This window comes from Astyanax mexicanus, chromosome 19, assembly GCF_023375975.1.
Source record: "Astyanax mexicanus isolate ESR-SI-001 chromosome 19, AstMex3_surface, whole genome shotgun sequence".
NCBI lineage: Eukaryota > Metazoa > Chordata > Actinopteri > Characiformes > Acestrorhamphidae > Astyanax > Astyanax mexicanus.
In genome coordinates this window covers 8,445,389-8,466,918 of record NC_064426.1, presented here as the reverse complement: position 1 = coordinate 8,466,918, position 21,530 = coordinate 8,445,389, and the positions used below count along the sequence as shown (strand labels likewise).

General features: G+C 33.9%; 1 protein-coding gene across 18 annotated transcripts in view; it reads left to right on the top strand.

Annotated features, from left to right (window-relative positions):
* ighd (immunoglobulin heavy constant delta) overlaps positions 1 to 21,530 on the top strand; it is a 100,889-nt gene that overhangs the window by 28,860 nt on the left and 50,499 nt on the right. For 2 of the 18 annotated variants that reach the window (XM_049467699.1, XM_049467698.1), the window contains exons 1-7: positions 2,193 to 2,373; positions 4,549 to 4,848; positions 14,453 to 14,743; positions 15,336 to 15,647; positions 18,736 to 19,032; positions 19,862 to 20,131; positions 20,458 to 20,651. In XM_049467699.1, the coding sequence (XP_049323656.1) occupies positions 2,355 to 2,373; positions 4,549 to 4,848; positions 14,453 to 14,743; positions 15,336 to 15,647; positions 18,736 to 19,032; positions 19,862 to 20,131; positions 20,458 to 20,651 (1,683 nt within the window). In that variant the 5' untranslated portion in view covers positions 2,193 to 2,354. The other 16 variants (XM_049467704.1, XM_049467703.1, XM_049467695.1 and 13 more) reach the window with 15 other exon arrangements.

Below are 21,530 nucleotides of genomic sequence, written 5' to 3'. Positions count from 1 at the left end.
CTGCCTGGTCTCAGTGTTAAAGGCTGTAAGAGCAAGTTACCCTTTTCTCTGCTGCAGACAGTCACCTTATGTTTGCTGAATTTTACAGCAGTGATTTATGCAATATTATGATATCTATACCTGTTTCATGATATATTTAAGTCTTATTTCGCTAAGCTGTGTTCCCAGTTCTGGTCATGTTTTAAAATCAGAACTTTTAATACATATTCCAGTCCTGGATTTTGTTCTTGCTGAAATTTAAAGGAACAGTTCATGTGTTTGATTGGCCAGCACCAAACCTTCCAAATATTACAAATCCAGGACTGGATCTTGGATTAAAGGTCCAGGTGTAAAATAGTTTTTGAGTATGTTAACATGAAATAAGTACAGTTAACTTAATGTCCTTAAGTCTTGTTTAAGCTCAAACCATCTAAGTTACTAACACTTAAATTATTTACCGTAAGTTGGCTTGCATTACATTTAAGTTGCGTTAATGCAAACTGTTAACTTGAAAACAATCAGATAATTAGGTTGAAATGACTTAAAGGAAACTGTGTTCATTCAAAGTGTTATCTTGAGTTAGAAAAAACAAATGTTTGAACCTATTGAAGGTGTTTAGGTTACATTGGCAACAAAGGCCTTTTTAAACTCACACTGTGATACACAAGCTAAATATTCTTCATTGCTATTCAAATATTATTAATTTACAAACAACTAAATTAGCAGAAGCTTAATCAAAAAACTAAGAAAACAAAATGACCACTAGCAGGAAGATCTATAACATGCTACTAATATCTAATAATTAATCAGTAAAGGTGTGTGTACACTAAGGCTAAAATGTCTAGTAGCATTATTAGCTTAATTCAGAAACTATTAAAACATATTTTTTCCCCTGTGTTGAAACATTTGTTAGTTTTCCAGCACTTGTTGCTTTCAAAAACAGTGCATGGTTTGCTTTGGTTTGTCCATGCTCATGCCGTATATAACATATATTAATTTTACTATTTTATATTCATGTTACTATTAATATTTAACTGTTAAAAGTTGAGTCTACTCCAAATTGCAGAAGCCTAGGAGAATTTCAGATATAGATAGAGCTGTTTTAGTCAGTCAATTGTATTTCCACACAGGTATAGCTCAGTTTTTGATAAGTTGCTCCACACCTTCAACCACGGTGATGGCTACTTTGACTACTGGGGGAAAGGAACCCAAGTGACAGTTTCCTCTGGTAAGTAGCTTTTCTTCTCTCTGTTGTTGTGCTTTTAGTTTTTCTCCAAGTTCTGTTTTAAACATTTCAGTAGAAAAAGCCATCTAGTCTCAAAGAAGAGAGAACTGAGGTAGGGAAAGCTGCCTAAATAGAGAGAGCATTAAAGTGAGACCTTGGGCTGATCCTGGGACTAGGTATTTTTTGTACAGCATATTAGTCCGTTTATTCGCTGTGATAACTACTTTGACTACTGGGGGAAAGGAACATCAGTGACCGTGTCTTCAGGTAGGAACAAATTTATTAAAAACAGCTGGTTTTATATTATTTTGCCCATAGTAAATGTAAAATAATTCAGTTAATTTAAGAAATGTTAGAAATTGTTTGGTGTCAGTATATTGTACGGGTAGTGGTGGGTAGTATTTCACTGTGACTACGCTTTCGACTACTGGGGAAAAGGAACGATGGTGACCGTCTCTTCAGGTAGGATCAATTTGATTACAAACAGATGCTTTTATATCTACAAGCTTTTAAACTGCATCATTTTACCTACAGTATATGTAGAGTAATTTGGTACATTAAGAAAAGGTTAGGAACTCTTGGTTGGCGTGAGAATATTGTACGGGTAGTGATGGATAGTTTGTCACTGTGACAACGCTTTTGACTACTGGGGGAAAGGAACGATGGTAACCGTGTCTTCAGGTAAGAAATAAAACAAAATTCTATCCAACACTAATAATTCAGTATTTAATGTTTTTTGTGCAAAAATTGCAGTTTAAATATTTAAGTCCAGTCTTAACTTAATCCTAGTGATTAAACTTTAGCCTAGTGATGACCAAGTGAAGCAATACATAAAATAACATTAAATGAAATGAAAAACTAGAGAAACACCAAGGAAATCGAATTCTCAAAATAATAGTACAAAAAACTGATCTCAATTGCATGTAAACAGTCTCTAGATTTGGAAAAAATACATTCAAAATTTACTGCTAACTAATTTAATAAAGAAAATTAGAAGGTAATCATTAATACGTTCTAAAATATCATAAGTGGATCCAATTTAGTCATTATTACAGAACGATAGTTTACACCCAGTCAAGTCTTTTTGTACAATGTAATAGTTATAGTCTGTCACTGTGACGGTGCTTTTGACTATTGGGGCAAAGGAACAATGGTCACCGTATCATCTGGTAAGACAAACTATCTTATTCATTCTGATCATGAAAAACTAAAGATTACTAAAATAATTCAGATTGTTTTATTTTTTAATTGATCTATTTATTATGAGTCTGTGTAAAAAACTATATCAACCCTGTAGATTGGTGTGTGACAACAAAAAGGCAAAATATCCAGATTTCTTGGACTGGGGATTTTTTGTACTTATTACCACTGTAATGCAAAAACCCTGCATCTAAAAAACTGTAATGTTTGGAATTGTAAGTCTATGTGAAAAGATTAGACATAATGTAAAGAGCAACTGCCAAATTCACTTTATGGTAAAAAGAAAAGACTGGAGAAAATACACTGGTTTTGAGTAACAAGGATGATATATACAGACTATTGGTTGTTATACTAATAAAACATTTGCTGTTTTAAAACAAGTCAAACTCAGATTGGCTGATGTGAGGAAAACATTGCAATTTGTCCAAACTGTAGCAGTTCAGATGGCACTATTTTTTTCTAAAACATTCACATAAAGTTTACTCTAACTGTGTATCTACATGTCTATTTATGTAGCCTGTGTTTTTACCTACTTATTACTACTTTTTTAAATTACTTATTTTATTCAGAGAGATCAGGCGTAATTGAAGTAATATTAAGAAACATGTTTTATAATTATTATGATTAAGATACTCATTGATATTGGTATGGTATTTCTATTTCATTAAATTACTGAAATTTCTAAAATATTTTTGTTCAACAATTCACTTAGCTGATGATTTTTAAGCTAACAAGTGTTTTGCGATTTAAAAATGACCTTAAATTACAAAGAAAAATGCAAAAATGTACTAATGAATCATTTTTTAATTTAATTCAGCAAGACATTAATGATGTGTCATTTAGATTACAATGTCAATCATATTACTTTACCTTGTTCTATATTGCCCTCTTTCAATTTTGTATTTTTTTCAATTTTCCTATAAAAAATATTCTGTCAATCTGTCAATGCAAAATTCCTTAAATGTATTATGTGGTGTTTAAATTTGCCCATCTGTCTTTACTTAATATTACTATATTAATATTTTAATATATATACATATATATATATGAATTCAAAAGGGCAATATTTATCATTGATATGAATATAAATACAGAATAAAGAATATGCATAGCAGCTGGATGAAATATAAATACAAGATGTAGTCCTCATGTATTAAGAAACTTCCATACGCTAAAGGCAATAATCATAAAAATAATGAATAAATAGTATGTATATAGCAGCTATATTATGTCGGGTTAACGTAAATATATACTTGTTTATTAGCACTAATATATTCCGTGAGACATTAAAAATGTGTAATTGAAATGCTATACTACTGAGTTTCTATACTGTTCTCTTTCTATATTGTCGCATTTGTAGGAAACAGGAAAAAAAAATAAATGTCATTGCAAAATTCCTAATTATTGAGAACTGCTTAAACTCAGCCAGTTCAAACTAGCCGTTATCCGGTACGAAATTCGAAACATATATTTTTTAAACATATTCTTTCAGTTTTAGTTGTTTTAGTCATATTTTTCTTGCAAGTTGCTATAAAATATTCATACAGTCAGAAATAAAGTAATTTGTTGTTGTTGTTGTATGATTGCTGAAATTATAGAATAATCTAACATTTTAAAAGTGCATTTAAACTGCTATATCAAATGATCTAAGGCAATAATATATTTTACTATTTGGCAAAAAAAAGTAGAAGTAGAAAGTTGAAGTGAATATGTGTTGTAATAATTGCCTTGCACATAAATTCATGATTTATCACTCACAGAGTTTAAATTACTTGAATGTACAAATTCTAACCGGAAATGATGAAATATTTTAGTTTATGTTTCACATATTAATAACTTTTACTGATATTTTTATTTATGCACATTATAACACACAATTTACAAATAACAGCTTAAAAACTGAATATACATGATATATTTAAAAAAGACAGTAAGAAGGAGTTCATGAGGAAATAACATCATTAAAATATAATTACACTGTACTTAAACAATATATATAATAGTGTGTGTGTATATATATATATATATATAAATATATATATATATATATATATATATATATATATTTTTTTTCTATGTCTAAATGTGTTTGTGTGTGTGTGTGTGTGTGTGTGTGTGTGTTTGTTTTTTTGTTTTTTTTACAGGAGGTCAAACTAAGCCATCCTCGATCTTTGCCGTGTCCTCATGTGGCGCTTCCTCAGATGGTTTCCAAACTCTCGGCTGCGTCACCAGCGGTTTCTCTCCCGCAGAGTCTCTCACGTTTTCCTGGACAGGTGACGTGACGGGAAAGGTGGATTATCCAGCTATGAAGTCCAGCGACGCATACACGGCTGTGAGCCAAGTGCAGGTCAAGAACTCAGACTGGGAGGCGAAGAAGTCGTTCACATGCAAGGCAACAAATCAAGCAGGATCTCTGGAGTCAAAGCCTATACAATTCCTGCGAGGTAAGCAAAGACTACTGATACTGGACAACTTAGAACACACAATAATTAAAAGATTATTTTACGTCATTTTACCATGGTGTAAAAGCAAACTACTTAAGTGTAGGTCTAATGAAAGGTATCTTCTTTTTAGCTCAATAAGGGTTTTACATAGAACTCAATAAGGGTTAAAAATAAGGCTAATTAGGACAGTGATTCTTAAATCTTTCCAACTTAATTTTAAAAATCCTAAATCGATTAGCTACCGGTTGGTCTTATTAGTCTTACACAGTTCTTGCTAGAACTTGTAAACTTTATGAAATATTTAAAACATATATTATTAATTTGTCATATATGAATTTTGAAAATTGAAGATTTCATTTTTTTTCCCCAGCCATTTTGGTGATGATAGTCAGTGACGGTTTGCATCCACTTCTTACATTTAAATAATTTCTCTTACATGTTATGTCCCCTGTCTTTGGGGTTCTATTGGGTCAGTATTTTTACAGAACCAGACCGTCATCACTGAGACATATGCTGCTTTGGCCTTTTACCCCAAAAGTGTCTACATCGGTTGACTACATAACTGGAGCATTGTAACTGTGTAACCACAATCCTAGGCCTATACTCATGCTGTGATCCTTCTCTGCCAATCTGTTCCCTGTTGCTTACAGTTTCTTGCTTGCTGGTTGCCACAGTATGCTCTTATCAGTATGGTGCTGTGGCATCAATAAATTCAACTGCCGTTTACAACAGCGTATCACATAACTATTAGTCAGACCCTCCAATGCTGTGGCAACATGATCTAGGCCTGGTTTCATCTGCTGTGCTAGCTGCTGCATACATCTCTATGTTTGTTTGTTTGTTTTCCAGCTGAGCCTAAGCCTGCAACTCTGCTTCTAACAACTCCCACCAATGCGGAGTTGGAAACAGGAAACGCTACTTTCATCTGCGTAGCCAGTCAATTTTCGCCCAATAAATTCAAGTTTACCTGGAAGCTCGGTGATGGTGTGCTCTCTGGCAAGAACAGACAAGAAATTGTAACAGAGGAAAAAAGCACTAAAACCTTCACTGCCGTAAGCATTTTGGAAATCGCTGCCAATGAATGGATATACAGTTATTCCCCTGTCAAGTGTGAGTTCGAGCATTCGGGTTCGATCGAAAGCTTAGAGGCCAAATATGAAGGTATGTATACTGTTGCTTTCTGTATAAATTTGTTAAAGGTGAATCACTTTGGTTCCATTAATAACAATGTTTTTGATATATATTTAAGTCAAAATAAGCTTGAACCTTGAAGGGTTAAACCCCTTTACATCTAGATGTAATAAAAAAAAAGCCATTCAAAATGTGCCTACTTTTGTACATGCCTACATCTGTGCTTCTTGCCAAGTCCCCTGTGTCTCTTTTTTTGTGCAGTACTAGCAGTTGATGAAATTCAGGTAGATATAATCCCCCCCTCCAGTGAGGACATGTTGGTTTCGGGAGCAGGTTACCTTGAGTGCAAAGCTACTGGACCTAAAGGTTTCAATGGCATCCGATGGATCCGAAATGGACAAGAACTTCCGTCCACAGATGAGAAATCTGATGCGGGTACCTCCATGTCAGCTAAAACTAAAATCACTTACATTGAATGGAGCAGTGGCACAGAATACATCTGTGAGGTGAAGCACAGTACCTTTGTACAAGAGGTCAAGACTTACCCTTACCAAAGAGAAAACGGTAGGCCTTTTTTTTACTTCTTATTTCTCATTTATTTGAAGTAAATTGAACCAAATGTATGTATCTATGCAACTAGCCACTTAGAACAAAGACCTGATTCTGGATTGATTTTACTTGTACATATGCTACATTTCTATTGTTTTAATCCTGTTTATATATTCAGTGTGTAGTTCTTAACAGTCTGAATGTATCTGTCTGTAAATAAAATGGCAATAAATTGGCTAAACCTGGAGCTCTCTCAGTAACAATAGATATAGCTTTTCTCTGTGCTGTTGTTGTTGAGAAGTATTGTCAGAAATATTGGGACACCTACATTATACCTAAGGGAACTTTTATTACCACTTTTTTATGGAGATGGTCCAAATAATGACTATGCAGCTCTAATAGTGTTAGAACAGCATTGGTGACATGGGATGGAATGAAACACTTGAATTCTGTGATTGTGAGGTGTGTCCCAATATTTTTGTCAATAGAGTGTATCTATAAGATCTTATGACCCTTAATCAATATGAGCAGTCTGATCTCTGAACAGCTGGACAATTAAATTCCAAACATTGCATCATACAATTTCTCTGGGAAAAACCAATCCAGACTCAATAGTGCTTTATTACAAGGACTGTTTTTCGGTCTTTTGGTATTTTGACCCTCACTGTGGTTTGATGTTCTTAGGACGTGATCCAACCAGCCCCTCTGTTTACTTGCTCCCTCCACCCGAGAACACCCAGGATAACTTGGTGACCCTGACTTGCTATGTGAAACGCTTCTACCCTAAAGACGTGGTTGTGTATTGGCTTGCTAATGATGAAAAGCTGAACAATACGGAACAGTACCAGCAGAATACCACTAGTGTGCTTGAGGTCGAGAATGAGCAACTCTATTCGGTTTACAGTCAGCTGGTTGTGGACGCAGGTGAATGGAAGAATGGCACAACATTCAGCTGCTTAGTTTACCATGAGGCCATTGATCCAACTGTCCGCATGATAGCCAGGTCAATTGACAATCAGAACAACAAACCCACCTTAGTGAGCCTCAGCATGAATGTTCCCTCAGTCCAAACCTGCGGAGCTTAAAATGTGTGTTGTGTGTGCTAGGCCTGTTTTATTTGGTCTTCTTGTTCTGTCGTTATTTTTTACTTTAATCAGTGCCATGTCTTTGTCTTTGAGTGTGTTTGATGCTTGTGTGTTGTTGCTTTGTTGAAAATATATGATGAAATATTACACATTTTAAACAAGTAAAATAAAAAAGCAAAAGCATATGACTTGTGGAGTATGGTAATATTTTATTACACTACCTTTATATGTCGTAACCCATTGCCATTACTGTAAGGTATGACTCTTGGAAACAGTACATCATCCTTTCAAGAAATGATCACACTTTACAAGTGAAGTACGAGCAAATATTATACTAATAGTAAACTAATATAATATGTTTTGGTCAGAATATATCATATTATAGCTGCAGATTTATGCAGAAAAGCAAATAGATATATAAACTATCCATCCTTAGATTGCAAACAGCATGTTCACTAAAACTGAAGCAGAAAGTGAGGATGTTGCAAATCTAAAAAAACATCCTTTTATCACACATTGACAATGTTTGTGTGCCTATATGTGTCTGTATGTCACATGTCAAGCTTGTGTTTTGTAAGCTCAAAATGTCCTGTCTATTTTGCGTTTGTGATTACTAGTTTATTTAAGAAGGCAGTAATAATCTGGGTCTCTGCTGGTAATAGATCCCTAGCTTTGTCTAACAGAACTATATCAACTCAGGGTCACCTTGCTCCTGTTTAGAGACTCCACGTTTAGGAGTTTAAAGGTTTAGAATCATTTGAGATGCTGATTACACTTTTAACAATTTGCAATAAAAAAAAGTTTTGGTTGAAGGAGCATAGTTAACATTACTTCTAAAATCTTAGTTTAGTAAAACATCAACAAGAGAAAAGCTGCCAACAAAGTACAATATACAACAGGCATTCATACTTATATAGAGCCAAAAAATATGCAGCAGTAAGAAATACATGTTTTGGTGCTTGGTTTTTAATAAATGGTGCGTATAGTGTAATAAGCTATTAACACTCTTAAAAGGTCATTTTACTGTAAACTGAAAATCTATTTAAAAATCATTAAGGTGCTAATTTACTAGTTAATAGTACTATTTTATTATTCACTGAACAAATCTAGTTCTGTTCACATAAATAATACTTTTTTATTCATCTGCAATAAATAACCAAAGTAATGACAAATAATTTAGAATAGTTTTGTGACAAGCCTAATCATATCTTTTGCAGTTACTATATTCAGTTAAATAAAATATTGTAGATTTGTGTAATATACACCAATAAAACTATATTAAAACGCTTTGTAAATGGTTAAGCATTGTTTGATTATTAGATCAGTAGTTTAAGTTAATCAAGCAGTTATAGCACTACAGATAGATCTACACCAAATTGTACTGGTCACTTTTACATTGTAATGCAAGATATTGACACTCATAAACACAAAAAAGAAAGCCAGTTACAAACATGAGGGTAACAATATTATTTAAATTTTAGAATGTGAATTGAAATTTTGACTAATAAAATCGAAATAATAAAATCTGATATTTGCTGAAGCTGACAGATTGAACACTGACTGATAAATTGCTCATTACGCTGCCATAGGATGCCAAAACAACAGAGTAATGCTAATGATTTAAAGGTGTATTCATATTCAATAATAAACACATTTTAAGCATGTTCTTACTATAAAGTGGTGCTGTATTTTATTTTACATTAATATACATTCAAATGGAAACTGTGTTAAACAGTTTTGGACATAGAATGGTCAGTAAATAAAAACTAAAATGAAGATAAATAAATAAAATATAATAATATTTATTTAATAACACATAATTCAAAAATAAAATTAAATTACATTATTCAGAGCTTCACTTGTGTGCTTCTGAGAAAATTACGCAATAATGCCTAGACCCACAGCATTTAACTGCACATTTAAAGTTTTTTGGTACAGTGCTGTATTCAGTAAGCACATAAAATGCACCTTGTTTACACATAAAATTATTTGTTGATTTTTTGTTTTATGAAAATAAATGACATCCTCTGTCCATTCTAAATGTAACAGTTTTTTTGACTCATATTTGCATGATTCAGATGTTCAAATGGATGTTAATATCAGACAAAGATAACCTGAGTAAATACAAAAGCAGTTTTTAAATATTAATAATTCCATTTAAAAACTGTCACATCCTTCAATGGGTATAAAAAGCTCACAACAATTTGTTGCAGTTTTTGCCACCAAGGGTGGCACAACCAGGTTTAGGGGGCAAATACTTTTTGGGGCAAATTTAAGTTTGGACTTTGACCAGGCTCTAAGACCTGATGGCCAGACATTCTCCGTTAGGATTTTCTGGTAGAGAGCAGAATTAATGGTTCTAGCAATTACAGCAAGTCGACGTTAAGAGACACACCCTTTCCAAAAAGTTTCCCTCAGGGTCTTATTGGTGCACATAATATTTTCCCAAACAATTTAGGAATCATAAATATGTTTTTTAGCAAACGTGAGACAGGCCTTTGTGATCTTTTTGGTCAACAGTGTTTTATGCCTTGGAACTCTCCAATGGAAACCATTTTCTCCCAGTCTCTTTTTAGTAATTGAATAACACCTTAACTGAGCCAAAGTGAACCCTGCAGTTCTTTAGATGATGTTCTGGTTTCTTTTGTGGTCTCTTGGATGACTTGTCTATGCCCTTTTGGAGTAAATTCTGTAGGCAGGTCACTTTTGGGAAGGATCACCACTGTTCAGTGTTTTCTCCATTTGTGAATATTAGCTCCCAATGAGGTTCACTAGCGCAGAAGTGCTGCATTGTTACACTGTTTGCACTGTACAAATAGCCAGTCAGAGCTCACCTGGCTTTTAAAGGGAATGGCAAGTGACACGCTAATTGGTTTATCCTACATTACGCCTAAAACACACCTAATTCATTAAAAAGTATTAGTACATGCCTTCTGTGCATTTTGAGCCATGCATGGCATAATTTTCCCATCGTTACGATAGCAAAGACACACTGAAACTCCATAAATATAGCTGCACTTGATCACTAAAATAGGGCCCTTTGTTTCCTCATCTGTTCTTGATTTTTTTAGCTGCTTTATTTTGTCAGAGAGATTTTGTTTAAGTTATTTCTTGATCCTACAGGGTTTGCAGTAATCAAGCCTTGTCATGGCTAATGAAACTGAACTCAGCTTTCCAATACATAAGGTTAATCACAGTTAACAAACAAAACTCTAAAATCTGCTTTTGGTTCTCTTTGTCTGATATTAAAATTTGCAAGGTGGAGTTTTTGTCACATCACTGTATGTGGCATTACATTTAAACAAAACATATTTATTCTTTATAGAAATATAGTAAATTATCTGAATGAACAGAAATGTTAATTAATGTGTTTTTCAGGTTGTGTCCTGTATGATGAGTTGGTTTGGAATAATCCAAAAGAGGAAAATGATTGTAATATGGCCTTAACTTTTATCTTCCTCTTCATCTTCTCCCTGTTCTACTGCATCGGAGTCACTGTTATCAAGGTGAGATGCTGTCAAAATTTTTAAAATATTTACTTATTAATTAATTAATAATGATTATTTTTATTGTTTTTAGATATATTACATTATATGATTGATTTTCACTATAAAAAAATATAATAGAATATATATTTTAAGGCACAACTTACACAATCTTTAAACTAAATGATTCCCACCTCCTGATTTATACATAAAGTGTGAATTATACATAAAATAAAATTAAGTCTATTTAACAGTATTCACAGTTATACAATCATAGAATATCATTTGTCTGCAGAATGTCATTTTGTTAATTAAAAATACATATTTTATATATTTTTCTTTGTTATTGTTACAAAACTGCATAAAATCTGCAAACAGTGATAATTGAAAGGCATGTATAAGATATGTATTTTTTAATCTTATTAATGCATGTAAAATGTTGATGGATCAACAGTATATATATAACAGATACTGAGTGAATCTAAAAGAAATGTATTTAAATGCATGCAGATCTGCATTTAGTGAAATGTAGTTTGAGGTTAGTTTATGTATTTAAAGCACATTCATGTATTTTCTGGATGTATTGCATATGGACTGTGTTCTAACCAGTGTAAAATTATTTAAAATTTCAGGTTAAATGAGCATGTAGAAGACTGAAAATGGAAATGCAGATCTGTCTCTCATCACTGTGCTCTAAGACTGAGCTTATTTTGCTGTTCCTCAACACTTTACTCATTTAATCTGTACATATTTCCAAAATCTGTCTTATTTTTGTTCTTTTTGTGCGTTTGTGTGAGTATAGCCTCTTACAAAAGTTAATAAACATATGTTTTGAGAAACAATATGATATTCTATTTTGTATTTATTCTATATGATTGATTCTGAAGAGTAATGCTGATTTTTTAAGTTTTTTAAGATGTATAAAACCATTCCAGTGCATCCATCAGTGAAGAAAGCAAAGCAGCGGTTACATAATCAGTTACATACATGCAAATGTAGTGGTCCTTCCTGTGCAGGTGTCCCATGGACACACATGGTCTTTCACTTCTGCTTTTGGAGACTTTTGGGGGTTATTTTGAGCCTGACTGTTGCTTAACGCTTCCACCTGCTGTATGCTGCACTCGCTGAAGCCTGTCCTGCACTCCTTCCTCTCTGCACCACAGCCTAAAAGATGAAAATAACGGTTATGCTGAAACAACAGCAATAGACACCATTTGCATTTTTGACGGGGTTGAGAAATTTAGCCATCTTTCTGAAACACATCTGTCACAAAAAAAATTCAATTTATTGCTCCAAAATAACTAGGAATACATTTTTACATTGACTGATTGATTTAAATGGAATGATACGAATATAAGATACAATTTTGGATATACAAGGATTACGCAAAAGTATGGGAACCCAGTATAGAGTACCAGTCAAAAGTTTGGACACACCTTCCGTTTAGTGTTTTTCGTTATTTCTTTATTTTATACATTGTAGATTTATATTAAACACCTAAAAAACAATTAAGGGACACATATGGTATTATGTAGGAAACAGAAAAAGAGTTTGTCTTCCACAATCCCCTGGCCTAAACTCAACTGAGATGGGCGATTTGGGCTAAACTGCACATTTTTAAGGAAAAGCAAAAAAATTGAAAAATGAAAGCATATTGATTATTTTTATATACTTTTATCTAGTCTGAAAAGTAGCTCTTGTCTTTCCTGTTGCAAAATGCAAAACCGAATAGAAAATATATAGCTTGTGCAATGAAAGGAGTTTCATAATTTATTCAATATAGGATATTTTTAAACAAAGCTTAGCCAAAATCTAAAAAAAAAAAGGAAAAGTTCTTTGGCAGTAGATAAAAACACCTGGTATTCTGCATAGTCTCATCTTTAGTTATTGTTATTATAATAATAAAACCTTTGTTTTATTGGACTCTCCTGTATGTTTATGAAAGGTCACAGTCGGTTGAAAAAAACATATCTTGTGTTTTGAAAAAAAAATATATATATATAAAGTGCAGGACTTGATAAGGGTTTGTAAACCCAACTGAGATAGTGATTTGAGGTGATTTGGGATGAGCTGGAGCTTCACAACACTGAGATTAAAATATCAAGAGTGTGAAGATCTGTCCTCAAAGATAAATGTGGTACTAAAGAATCTAAAATGTAAAATATATTCTGGTTTGTTTAACCATTTTTGTTCACACAATAATTCCACATGTTCCTGTATAGCTTTAATGTCTTAAATATTAAATGTATAATGTAAAAAAACATAAAAGAAAGAAAACGTATTGAATGAAAAGAGGTGTGTCCAAACTTTAGCTCACAATTTTACACATAGAAAATCAGAAAACTGTGTAACTGTTTGATCATGTATCCCCAAACTTTGCATAAGACTATGTATACACACACAGAGAAACAGTTGTCTTTCTGAAAGGTAAGGAGTGCCCCCTGCTGGTGAATTTTATTTTTGTTTAAATGTCATTTTTATGTCGGATCTTTTGTAGTCATTGCTTTTTGTTAAAATATTTTAAAAACCATTATGTCCACTGACTATTACAGGCCAACAACATGTTAACTAATACTAACCCAGTGGGAGAAGTTAGAAGTTGGAATAATTAATTTCATTTATTATATATATATATATATATATAACTATATAACTGGACTAATTACCAATTCATCGTGTTTAAATACTTGCCTCTAAAACCCTTCAGATTGTCAGATTTGTTTAGTACATATGAATAAATGTGTCTTACTTTAGTCCAAAAACACAGAAATCAACAGAATGGTGGAACAAAAATATGCAATATGAAATCTGCTACCTAGCTTTTAAAGTGAATGGGAAGTGACACGCTGATTGGTTTATTTTACTTTATGCCCAAAATAAAACCCATGATTATTAAAGATAATTAGTGCCGGTACATGTCTTTTACACATTTTAAGATGCGCAAGGCATACTTTTCATGTCATTACTACAGCAAAGACACACTGACACACCCTAAATCAAACTGCACTGTAGATTGCTAAAATAGGGCCCATATTTGATAAAATATACTGAACATCCTGAGCACAACCCAGAACAGTGCGTGAATGTGTTACCTTAAATATAGAATGTAGGAGTGCTAGATTAGTGCTGCAGATAAAACTAGCTCTTTATCGCAATAAAAATATTAATAATAATAATAATAGTAGTAGTAAACATAAATTAGCTGCTCAAATAATGAAACTGATTCTGTTTTACATTTTGCGTCTCATACAGATCTGGGTCTGGGCTCTAATGGGTTTAATTAGATGTTCTTTGTGGACTCAAGCACAACATTTATGCGAATCTAATTTCAGTATGTCTCATTGTTTCTACCAGAGCCTGCAGTGGATCCCAACATCACTCTGCTGGCTAAAGTGGATGATAACACAATTCAGCTACTTTGTTTGGTGGATGGTTTTGTTCCTAAGAAACATCAAGAAGTGAAGTGGTTAAAGAACAAAAGTCCATTCAGTGGGAGTCCAGTGACAAGGACTCTAGAAGCTAAAGGGAAAAGAATTTTCACTCAAATAAGTGAAATACACATCGATGCACAGCAGTTAAATGATTACTCGGAATACACCTGTGAGGCAAGCCAAAACATCAGCTCAACATGGAGCAGTTGCAAAGGTAAGACAGCAAATAATGTGGTACATTTGCTTATTTTAAAGCATAAGCAAACATTTATAATTACATATTATGATACTGTCCTTAGAAATTGCATTAGTTGGTAATGGCTTCTAATTAAATGAAGCTAAGATGACAAAACCAGACACTTGGGTTCATAGTGTCTGTAATTAAATAAAAAACAAATAATATATTAGAAACACCAACTAATTTTTTTTTGTATTTTCCATACTGTCTCAACTTTTTCCAATTTGGGTTTGACTTTTAGATTAGATTTAGCCTGAAATGTGTCACGGATATGCAGCTCATTGTCACATTGCTACTGGTATAAAAAATAATAATGCCTTTGTAATGCCACTATATATATATATATATGACATGATGAGACTGAGTGAACTGGAAAATTTGCTTTATTTACTGCTTTACTTAGCTTATTTATGCTTTATTAAGGCTTTAAAAAGGCATTATTATGCTTTTTTCTTTGAGGCATTTCGTGTAGCCTATATTTTATTTATGTGCAGCCGAATGTGACTTTTTTTTTTAGTACAGTTCTACAATCACTAACCCCAACTCTCCAATCTCTTGAACATTTCAGCACGTCCAGTGCTCAGGCCACTGATAAATGTGAAGAAACCTCGTTTGGCGGCAGCAAAGGATGGATTAGAACAAATAACAGCTACTTGTTCTGTTGAAGCTGAACCCAACACCAAAGTTTCATGGGCTTCTACTGAAAACAGAGAGATGGAAAGTGACACAAAAATGACAAGTGACAATAGTGGCAGCAAAACCCAGCTCATTACCAGCACTCTGACTCTAAATGCTTTAGATTGGGAAAAAAATCTTAAAGTCAAGTGTCGAGTTATACAGCCATGTAACAATATACATGAGGAGACTGTTATTATACTAGGTAAGCATAAAGAAAAAACATTATCTACACTGTACAGTACATTTTACAGTATGCACATTATACAATTATTCACAGCACCTATAAAAGCTGTATTTTTTATTACAATAATAATCACAGGACAGATATTATTATGACAGTAATAAGTTGCTGGACACAGCAAATATTAGACTATTATCATAATAAAATAATCATATACTATAAAATGTCCTTTTTTTCAGACAATATATTTAGTCAGTCTGTAGATTTGCAAGTATTTTTTTTTACCGTCAATACTTAATAATTTAACGTTAGGTAGCGGAAGCAATAAAGTTTTTAGTTAAATGTACAAACACATGGAAACACACCAATGAAATACGAATTAAAACGACAAAATGTCTTAGAATTACCTTTTTTTCCCTGAAATTGACTTATTTGGGTTCAAATCCACAACAAACTTAGCTTAGCTAGTTAAGGTTACACCAACACACTATATACGCAATATACCCTGACACACACAGAAACATTTATCCAGTAATGCTACTCCAACACCAAACTGATGACATTATTAAATACATCTGCCAGATAGCAAAATATATTCAAATTCCATATATGACCTGTTTATTTTGGGAATGAAATGCTTACTACCTAAGGAAACCTAAGGTACCTCTTCATTGTGTTTCCTCAGCCAGTGCAGCTAGCGTTAGCTATGTAGCACAGCAGTACCACAGAACAGTAGCAAGGAGTCAATAAACTGATAAACTAAAGGAAATACATTTTTTTATCTACTTTTTACACTTGGTATGAGTTACTACATCTTCACAGACACAGACTGACTGTTTACCACCTAAAAGATATGAGCTATAAAAGGGCTTGCTAAATGTTAGCACACTGAGATAGCTTACTGAGCACTAGCATATGTCTGCATAAGCTAAATAAGCTAAAAGGACTAGCTGCTTTTACCTGCACATTTCATCTACATACCATCTTAATTTGTTAGCTGTTCTCTGTGTTTATATATATATATATATATATATATATATACACACTACCGTTCAAAAGTTTGGGGTCACATTGAAACGTCCTTATTTTTGAAGGAAAAGCACTGTACTTTTCAATGAAGATAACTTTAAACTAGTCCTAACTTTAAACAAATACACTCTGTACATTGCTAATGTGGTAAATGACTATTCTAGCTGCAAATGTCTGGTTTTGGTGCAATATCTACATAGGTGTATAGAGGCCCATTTCCAGCAACTATCACTCCAGTGTTCTAATGGTACAATGTGTTTGCTCATTGGCTCAGAAGGCTAATTGATGATTAGAAAACCCTTGTGCAATCATGTTCACACACCTGAAAACAGTCTAGCTCATTACAGAAGCTACAAAACTGACCTTCCTTTGAGCAGATTGAGTTTCTGGAGCATCACATTTGTGGGGTCAATTAAACGCTCAAAAAGGCCAGAAAAAGAGAACTTTCATCTGAAACTCGACAGTCTATTCTTGTTCTTAGAAATGAAGGCTATTCCATGCGAGAAATTGCTAAGAAATTGAAGATTTCCTACAACGGTGTGTACTACTCCCTTCAGAGGACAGCACAAACAGGCTCTAACCAGAGTAGAAAAAGAAGTGGGAGGCCGCGTTGCACAACTAAGCAAGAAGATAAGTACATCAGAGTACCCGCAAAACACCAGTGTCAACATCTACAGTGAAGAGGCGGCTGCGGGATTTTGGGCTTCAGGGCAGAGTGGCAAAGAAAAAGCCATATCTGAGACTGGCTAATAAAAGAAAAAGATTAAGATGGGCAAAAGAACACAGACATTGGACAGAGGAAGACTGGAAAAAAGTGTTGTGGACGGATGAATCCAAATTTGAGGTGTTTGGATCACAAAGAAGAACGTTTGTGAGACGCAGAACAAATGAAAAGATGCTGGAAGAATGCCTGACGCCATCTGTTAAGCATGGTGGAGGTAATGTGATGGTCTGGGGTTGCTTTGGTGCTGGTAAGGTGGGAGATTTGTACAGGGTAAAAGGGATTCTGAATAAGGAAGGCTATCACTCCATTTTGCAACGCCATGCCATACCCAGTGGACAGCGCCTGATCGGAGCCAATTTCGTCCTACAACAGGACAATGACCCTAAACACACCTCCAAATTGTGCAAGAACTATTTACAGCAGAAGCAGGCAGCTGGTATTCTGTTGGTAATGGAGTGGCCAGCGCAGTCACCAGATCTGAACCCCATTGAGCTGTTGTGGGAGCAGCTTGACCGTATGGTACGCCAAAAGTGCCCATCCAACCAATCCAACTTGTGGGAGCTCCTTCTAGAAGCGTGGGGTGCAATTTCTCCAGCTTACCTCAACAAATTAACAGCTAGAATGCCAAAGGTGTGCAATGCTGTAATTGCTGCAAATGGAGGATTCTTTGATGAAAGCAAAGTTTGATGTAAAAACAATGTTATTTCAAATACAAATCATTATTTCTAACCTTGTGAATGTCTTGACTCTATTTTCTATTCATTTCACAACGTATGGTGGTGAATAAGTGTGACTTTTCATGGAAAACACAAAATTGTTTGAGTGACCCTAAACTTTTGAACGGTAGTGTATATATATATATATATATATATATATATATATATATATATATATATATATTATAGAGCATTTATACTTGTCATTATTTCTGCATGATAATAAAAACTATTAAAGTTGGAAATAATGCATAATGAAAAAACTGTGAATTACTGTACTGTGAATTATATGAAAAATATGTTTACTATAGTATTTACCTTTTACTTAATTCCAGCCACAATGCCTTGTAGATCTGTAGTAACATGTTTACATGTTTTACGTTTAAAAAAAAATCAGTATGCAGTAATAATGGTGTGAAAACCAGCTAGACCATACGTTACAGTGTACAGGTGCTTGTGGCCGTTGGATATGCTAGAAATGTGTATTTTTGTATTATTTTATTATATTCAGATGTGTTAAATTTTTGCAAATGTTTTTTTTTTTATAAATTATTTAGTGAATTTCTAAAGACCTGTATAAAGATATTATTGATTCATGGAACAGTCTGAGATTGTGATGTAATGTCTTTATGTTCCTCAGATGTTCCGGTAAAAACTCCTACAGTGGAGATTAGAAGACCTCTAGAGGGAGATAATGCTGTTCTGGAATGCTCTGCTAGAGATCTTCCCTCTGGTGAAGTTTCTGTCACCTTCCTGACAAACACCGGACATCAATTCCCTGAAGTTACATATGTGGATCTGCCCCGAGGCCAAAGCACTTTGATCACACGCTTCACTATTCCTACATCACACCAGAAGAAAGAACACAGCTTCAAATGTAAAGTTCAGCAAAGCCCTTCCAGAGACTGGCAATCAGGTTTTACTGGAAACATTTTTGGTGAGGAATGCCTAAATCTTATACTTTTCACAGAATAAAGTCAGATATGTTTTTGTCTATCTGCTTGCATAATCTTGTACAGCAAATACTCTTAACTATCTTAATAAATACAGTGAGTCCATGCTTACAAATGTTTAAAGGTTTATAATAGTTTCACTTGATGTAGACAGAGGTGTCAAGTAACAAAGTACAAACACTTTGTTTCCCTTCTTAAGCAGAACTTTTGTTCATCTATACTATACTGGAGTAATTATTTCTCAGCCGACTGTTTAATTCTACTTCTTGCATTTTCACACATTTATCTGAACTTTCTACTCCTTACATTTTAAGAATAGCCACGTTACTGGTGTTTCATTTCAACTTGTTTTCATTCCGGCTTCTCATTCTTAAAAAAAACCCTATCCAGATAAACTCTCCATCCAGATAGAGTGAATCTGATTGTGGTTGGATGAGAAGTATAAACATATACTACCATTTAGAGACTCTTGAGAACTTGAGTGAAAATTTTCAACTGAAGTATTTTGCTAACTGAAGCACTAATAAGAGTCTAAAACACTTAATGTAAAAATGTTTCTGCAAAAGTCTACACAGCATACATAACATATTGGGATGTATTTTAGTTTAGTTCAGGCAAAGAATATAATTTTAGGTAAAGATATTCTCTCATTTCACAAATGATCATTTTATTTTCAGGTTTACTGGGCTCAGTAATTGTTTTTTTTTATTGTAACTGTGGAATAATAAATAACCATCTACTATGCTTTCTAATCATAATTACTGAAGAATGCTATATGTGTTTTGTTTTTTTTGTTTGTTTTTTTTTTTGCAGGTGAACCTTCTGTGGAGCTCTTGATGGTTCCCAACACAGGAAAAACAGACCAGACACTTGTGTGTTATGGAACTGGTTTAAACCCTACGATCACATGGAAACCCACGTCTGTGGGGACTGCTAAAACTGTAATGCAAGCAGCAGATGGACGTGTGAAAGTGTCCAGTCAGATTATTGTTCGACAACTAAAGTGGAATGAAGGGGAGGAATATACCTGCCAGGTCACTGATCTACGCAAGTCAGTACAGAAGAGCATCAGTGTTTGTACAGGTGAGCTTTAAACACAGGATGATCTTTACAGTAACTGTATAAAATCTGTCTGATCTCTTGGTGAAAACATCCACATTAATCTTTTGTTACTGGCATGTAAAATAACTGTGTTGTGTTCAGAAAAAAACGTGAATTTGTATTTTTGGACTGGAACACTCTATAGTCTATAGTGATGTTTCTGTGTGAGATCATGTTGATTTAAATACTTCCATATTGTTGTTTGTTAAATTGTTATTTTATTAATTAGGCATGCATGAAAATGTTTTAAGAACCAATAAGAAACTATAAATATTGAGTATAAATTCTTCTTTTTGACTGTTGGACAGCTTCTGAACCAATCACACCACTGATCAATCTAAGGAAACCTCGTCTCGCAGCAGCAAAGCGGGGATCAGAACAGATAACAGCTACTTGTTCTGTTGAAGCTGCACCAAACACCAAAGTTTCATGGGTTTTAAATGGAAATGTAAAGGAAGGTAGCACCAGCCAACCAGTTGATAAACCCGGCAGCAAAACCCAGGTTTTTACCGGCACTCTGACTCTGAAAGCATCAGAATGGGAAAAACATCAGAATGTACAGTGTCGAGTTAAACAGCCATGTAGCAGCGAACATCAGGAGACTGTTAATATTCTAGGTAAGCGTTTTTAAAAATCCAAATTATATAAAAAATGTAACTACAGATGCTGGATACCCCTGTACATGTTTGCATTTCTTGTTCTTGTTTTATTAAAGCATTTAATAGTTTTGTAAAGACATGTAATATCAATTTGTTGTGAATTTAGAGATTGTGATGTAATGTCTTTATGTTCCTCAGAGTCTACGGTAAAAACTCCTACAGTGGAGATTAGGAGACCTCTAGAGGGAGATAATGCTGTTCTGGAATGCTCTGCTAGAGATCTTCCCTCTGGTGAAGTTTCTGTCACCTTCCTGACAAACACCGGACATCAATTCCCTGAAGTTACATATGTGGATCTGCCCCGAGGCCAAAGCACTTTGATCACACACTTCACTATTCCTGCATCACACCAGAAGAAAGAACACAGCTTCAAATGTAAAGTTCAGCAAAGCCCTTCCAAACACTGGCAATCAAGTTTTACTGGAAACATTTTTGGTGAGGAATTTCTAAATCTTACACTTTTCACATACTAATGTCAGATAGGCATATACATCACATAATAATGGTATGAATACCTTGCATTATTTGCATTATTTGCCAAGCAATGTGCTAACAAACTCTGCAAAGATGTAACAGTTTGTAAACACTTTTACTCAGCTTTGCAACTATAACCCCAGCCAAACACACTGCTACACCAAAAAGACTGGAGACAGACACAAGTTTTCAGATTATAGTAATTTATTTCCATAGGCAAGTCGAAGCAATATTGCATTTATTCTGCC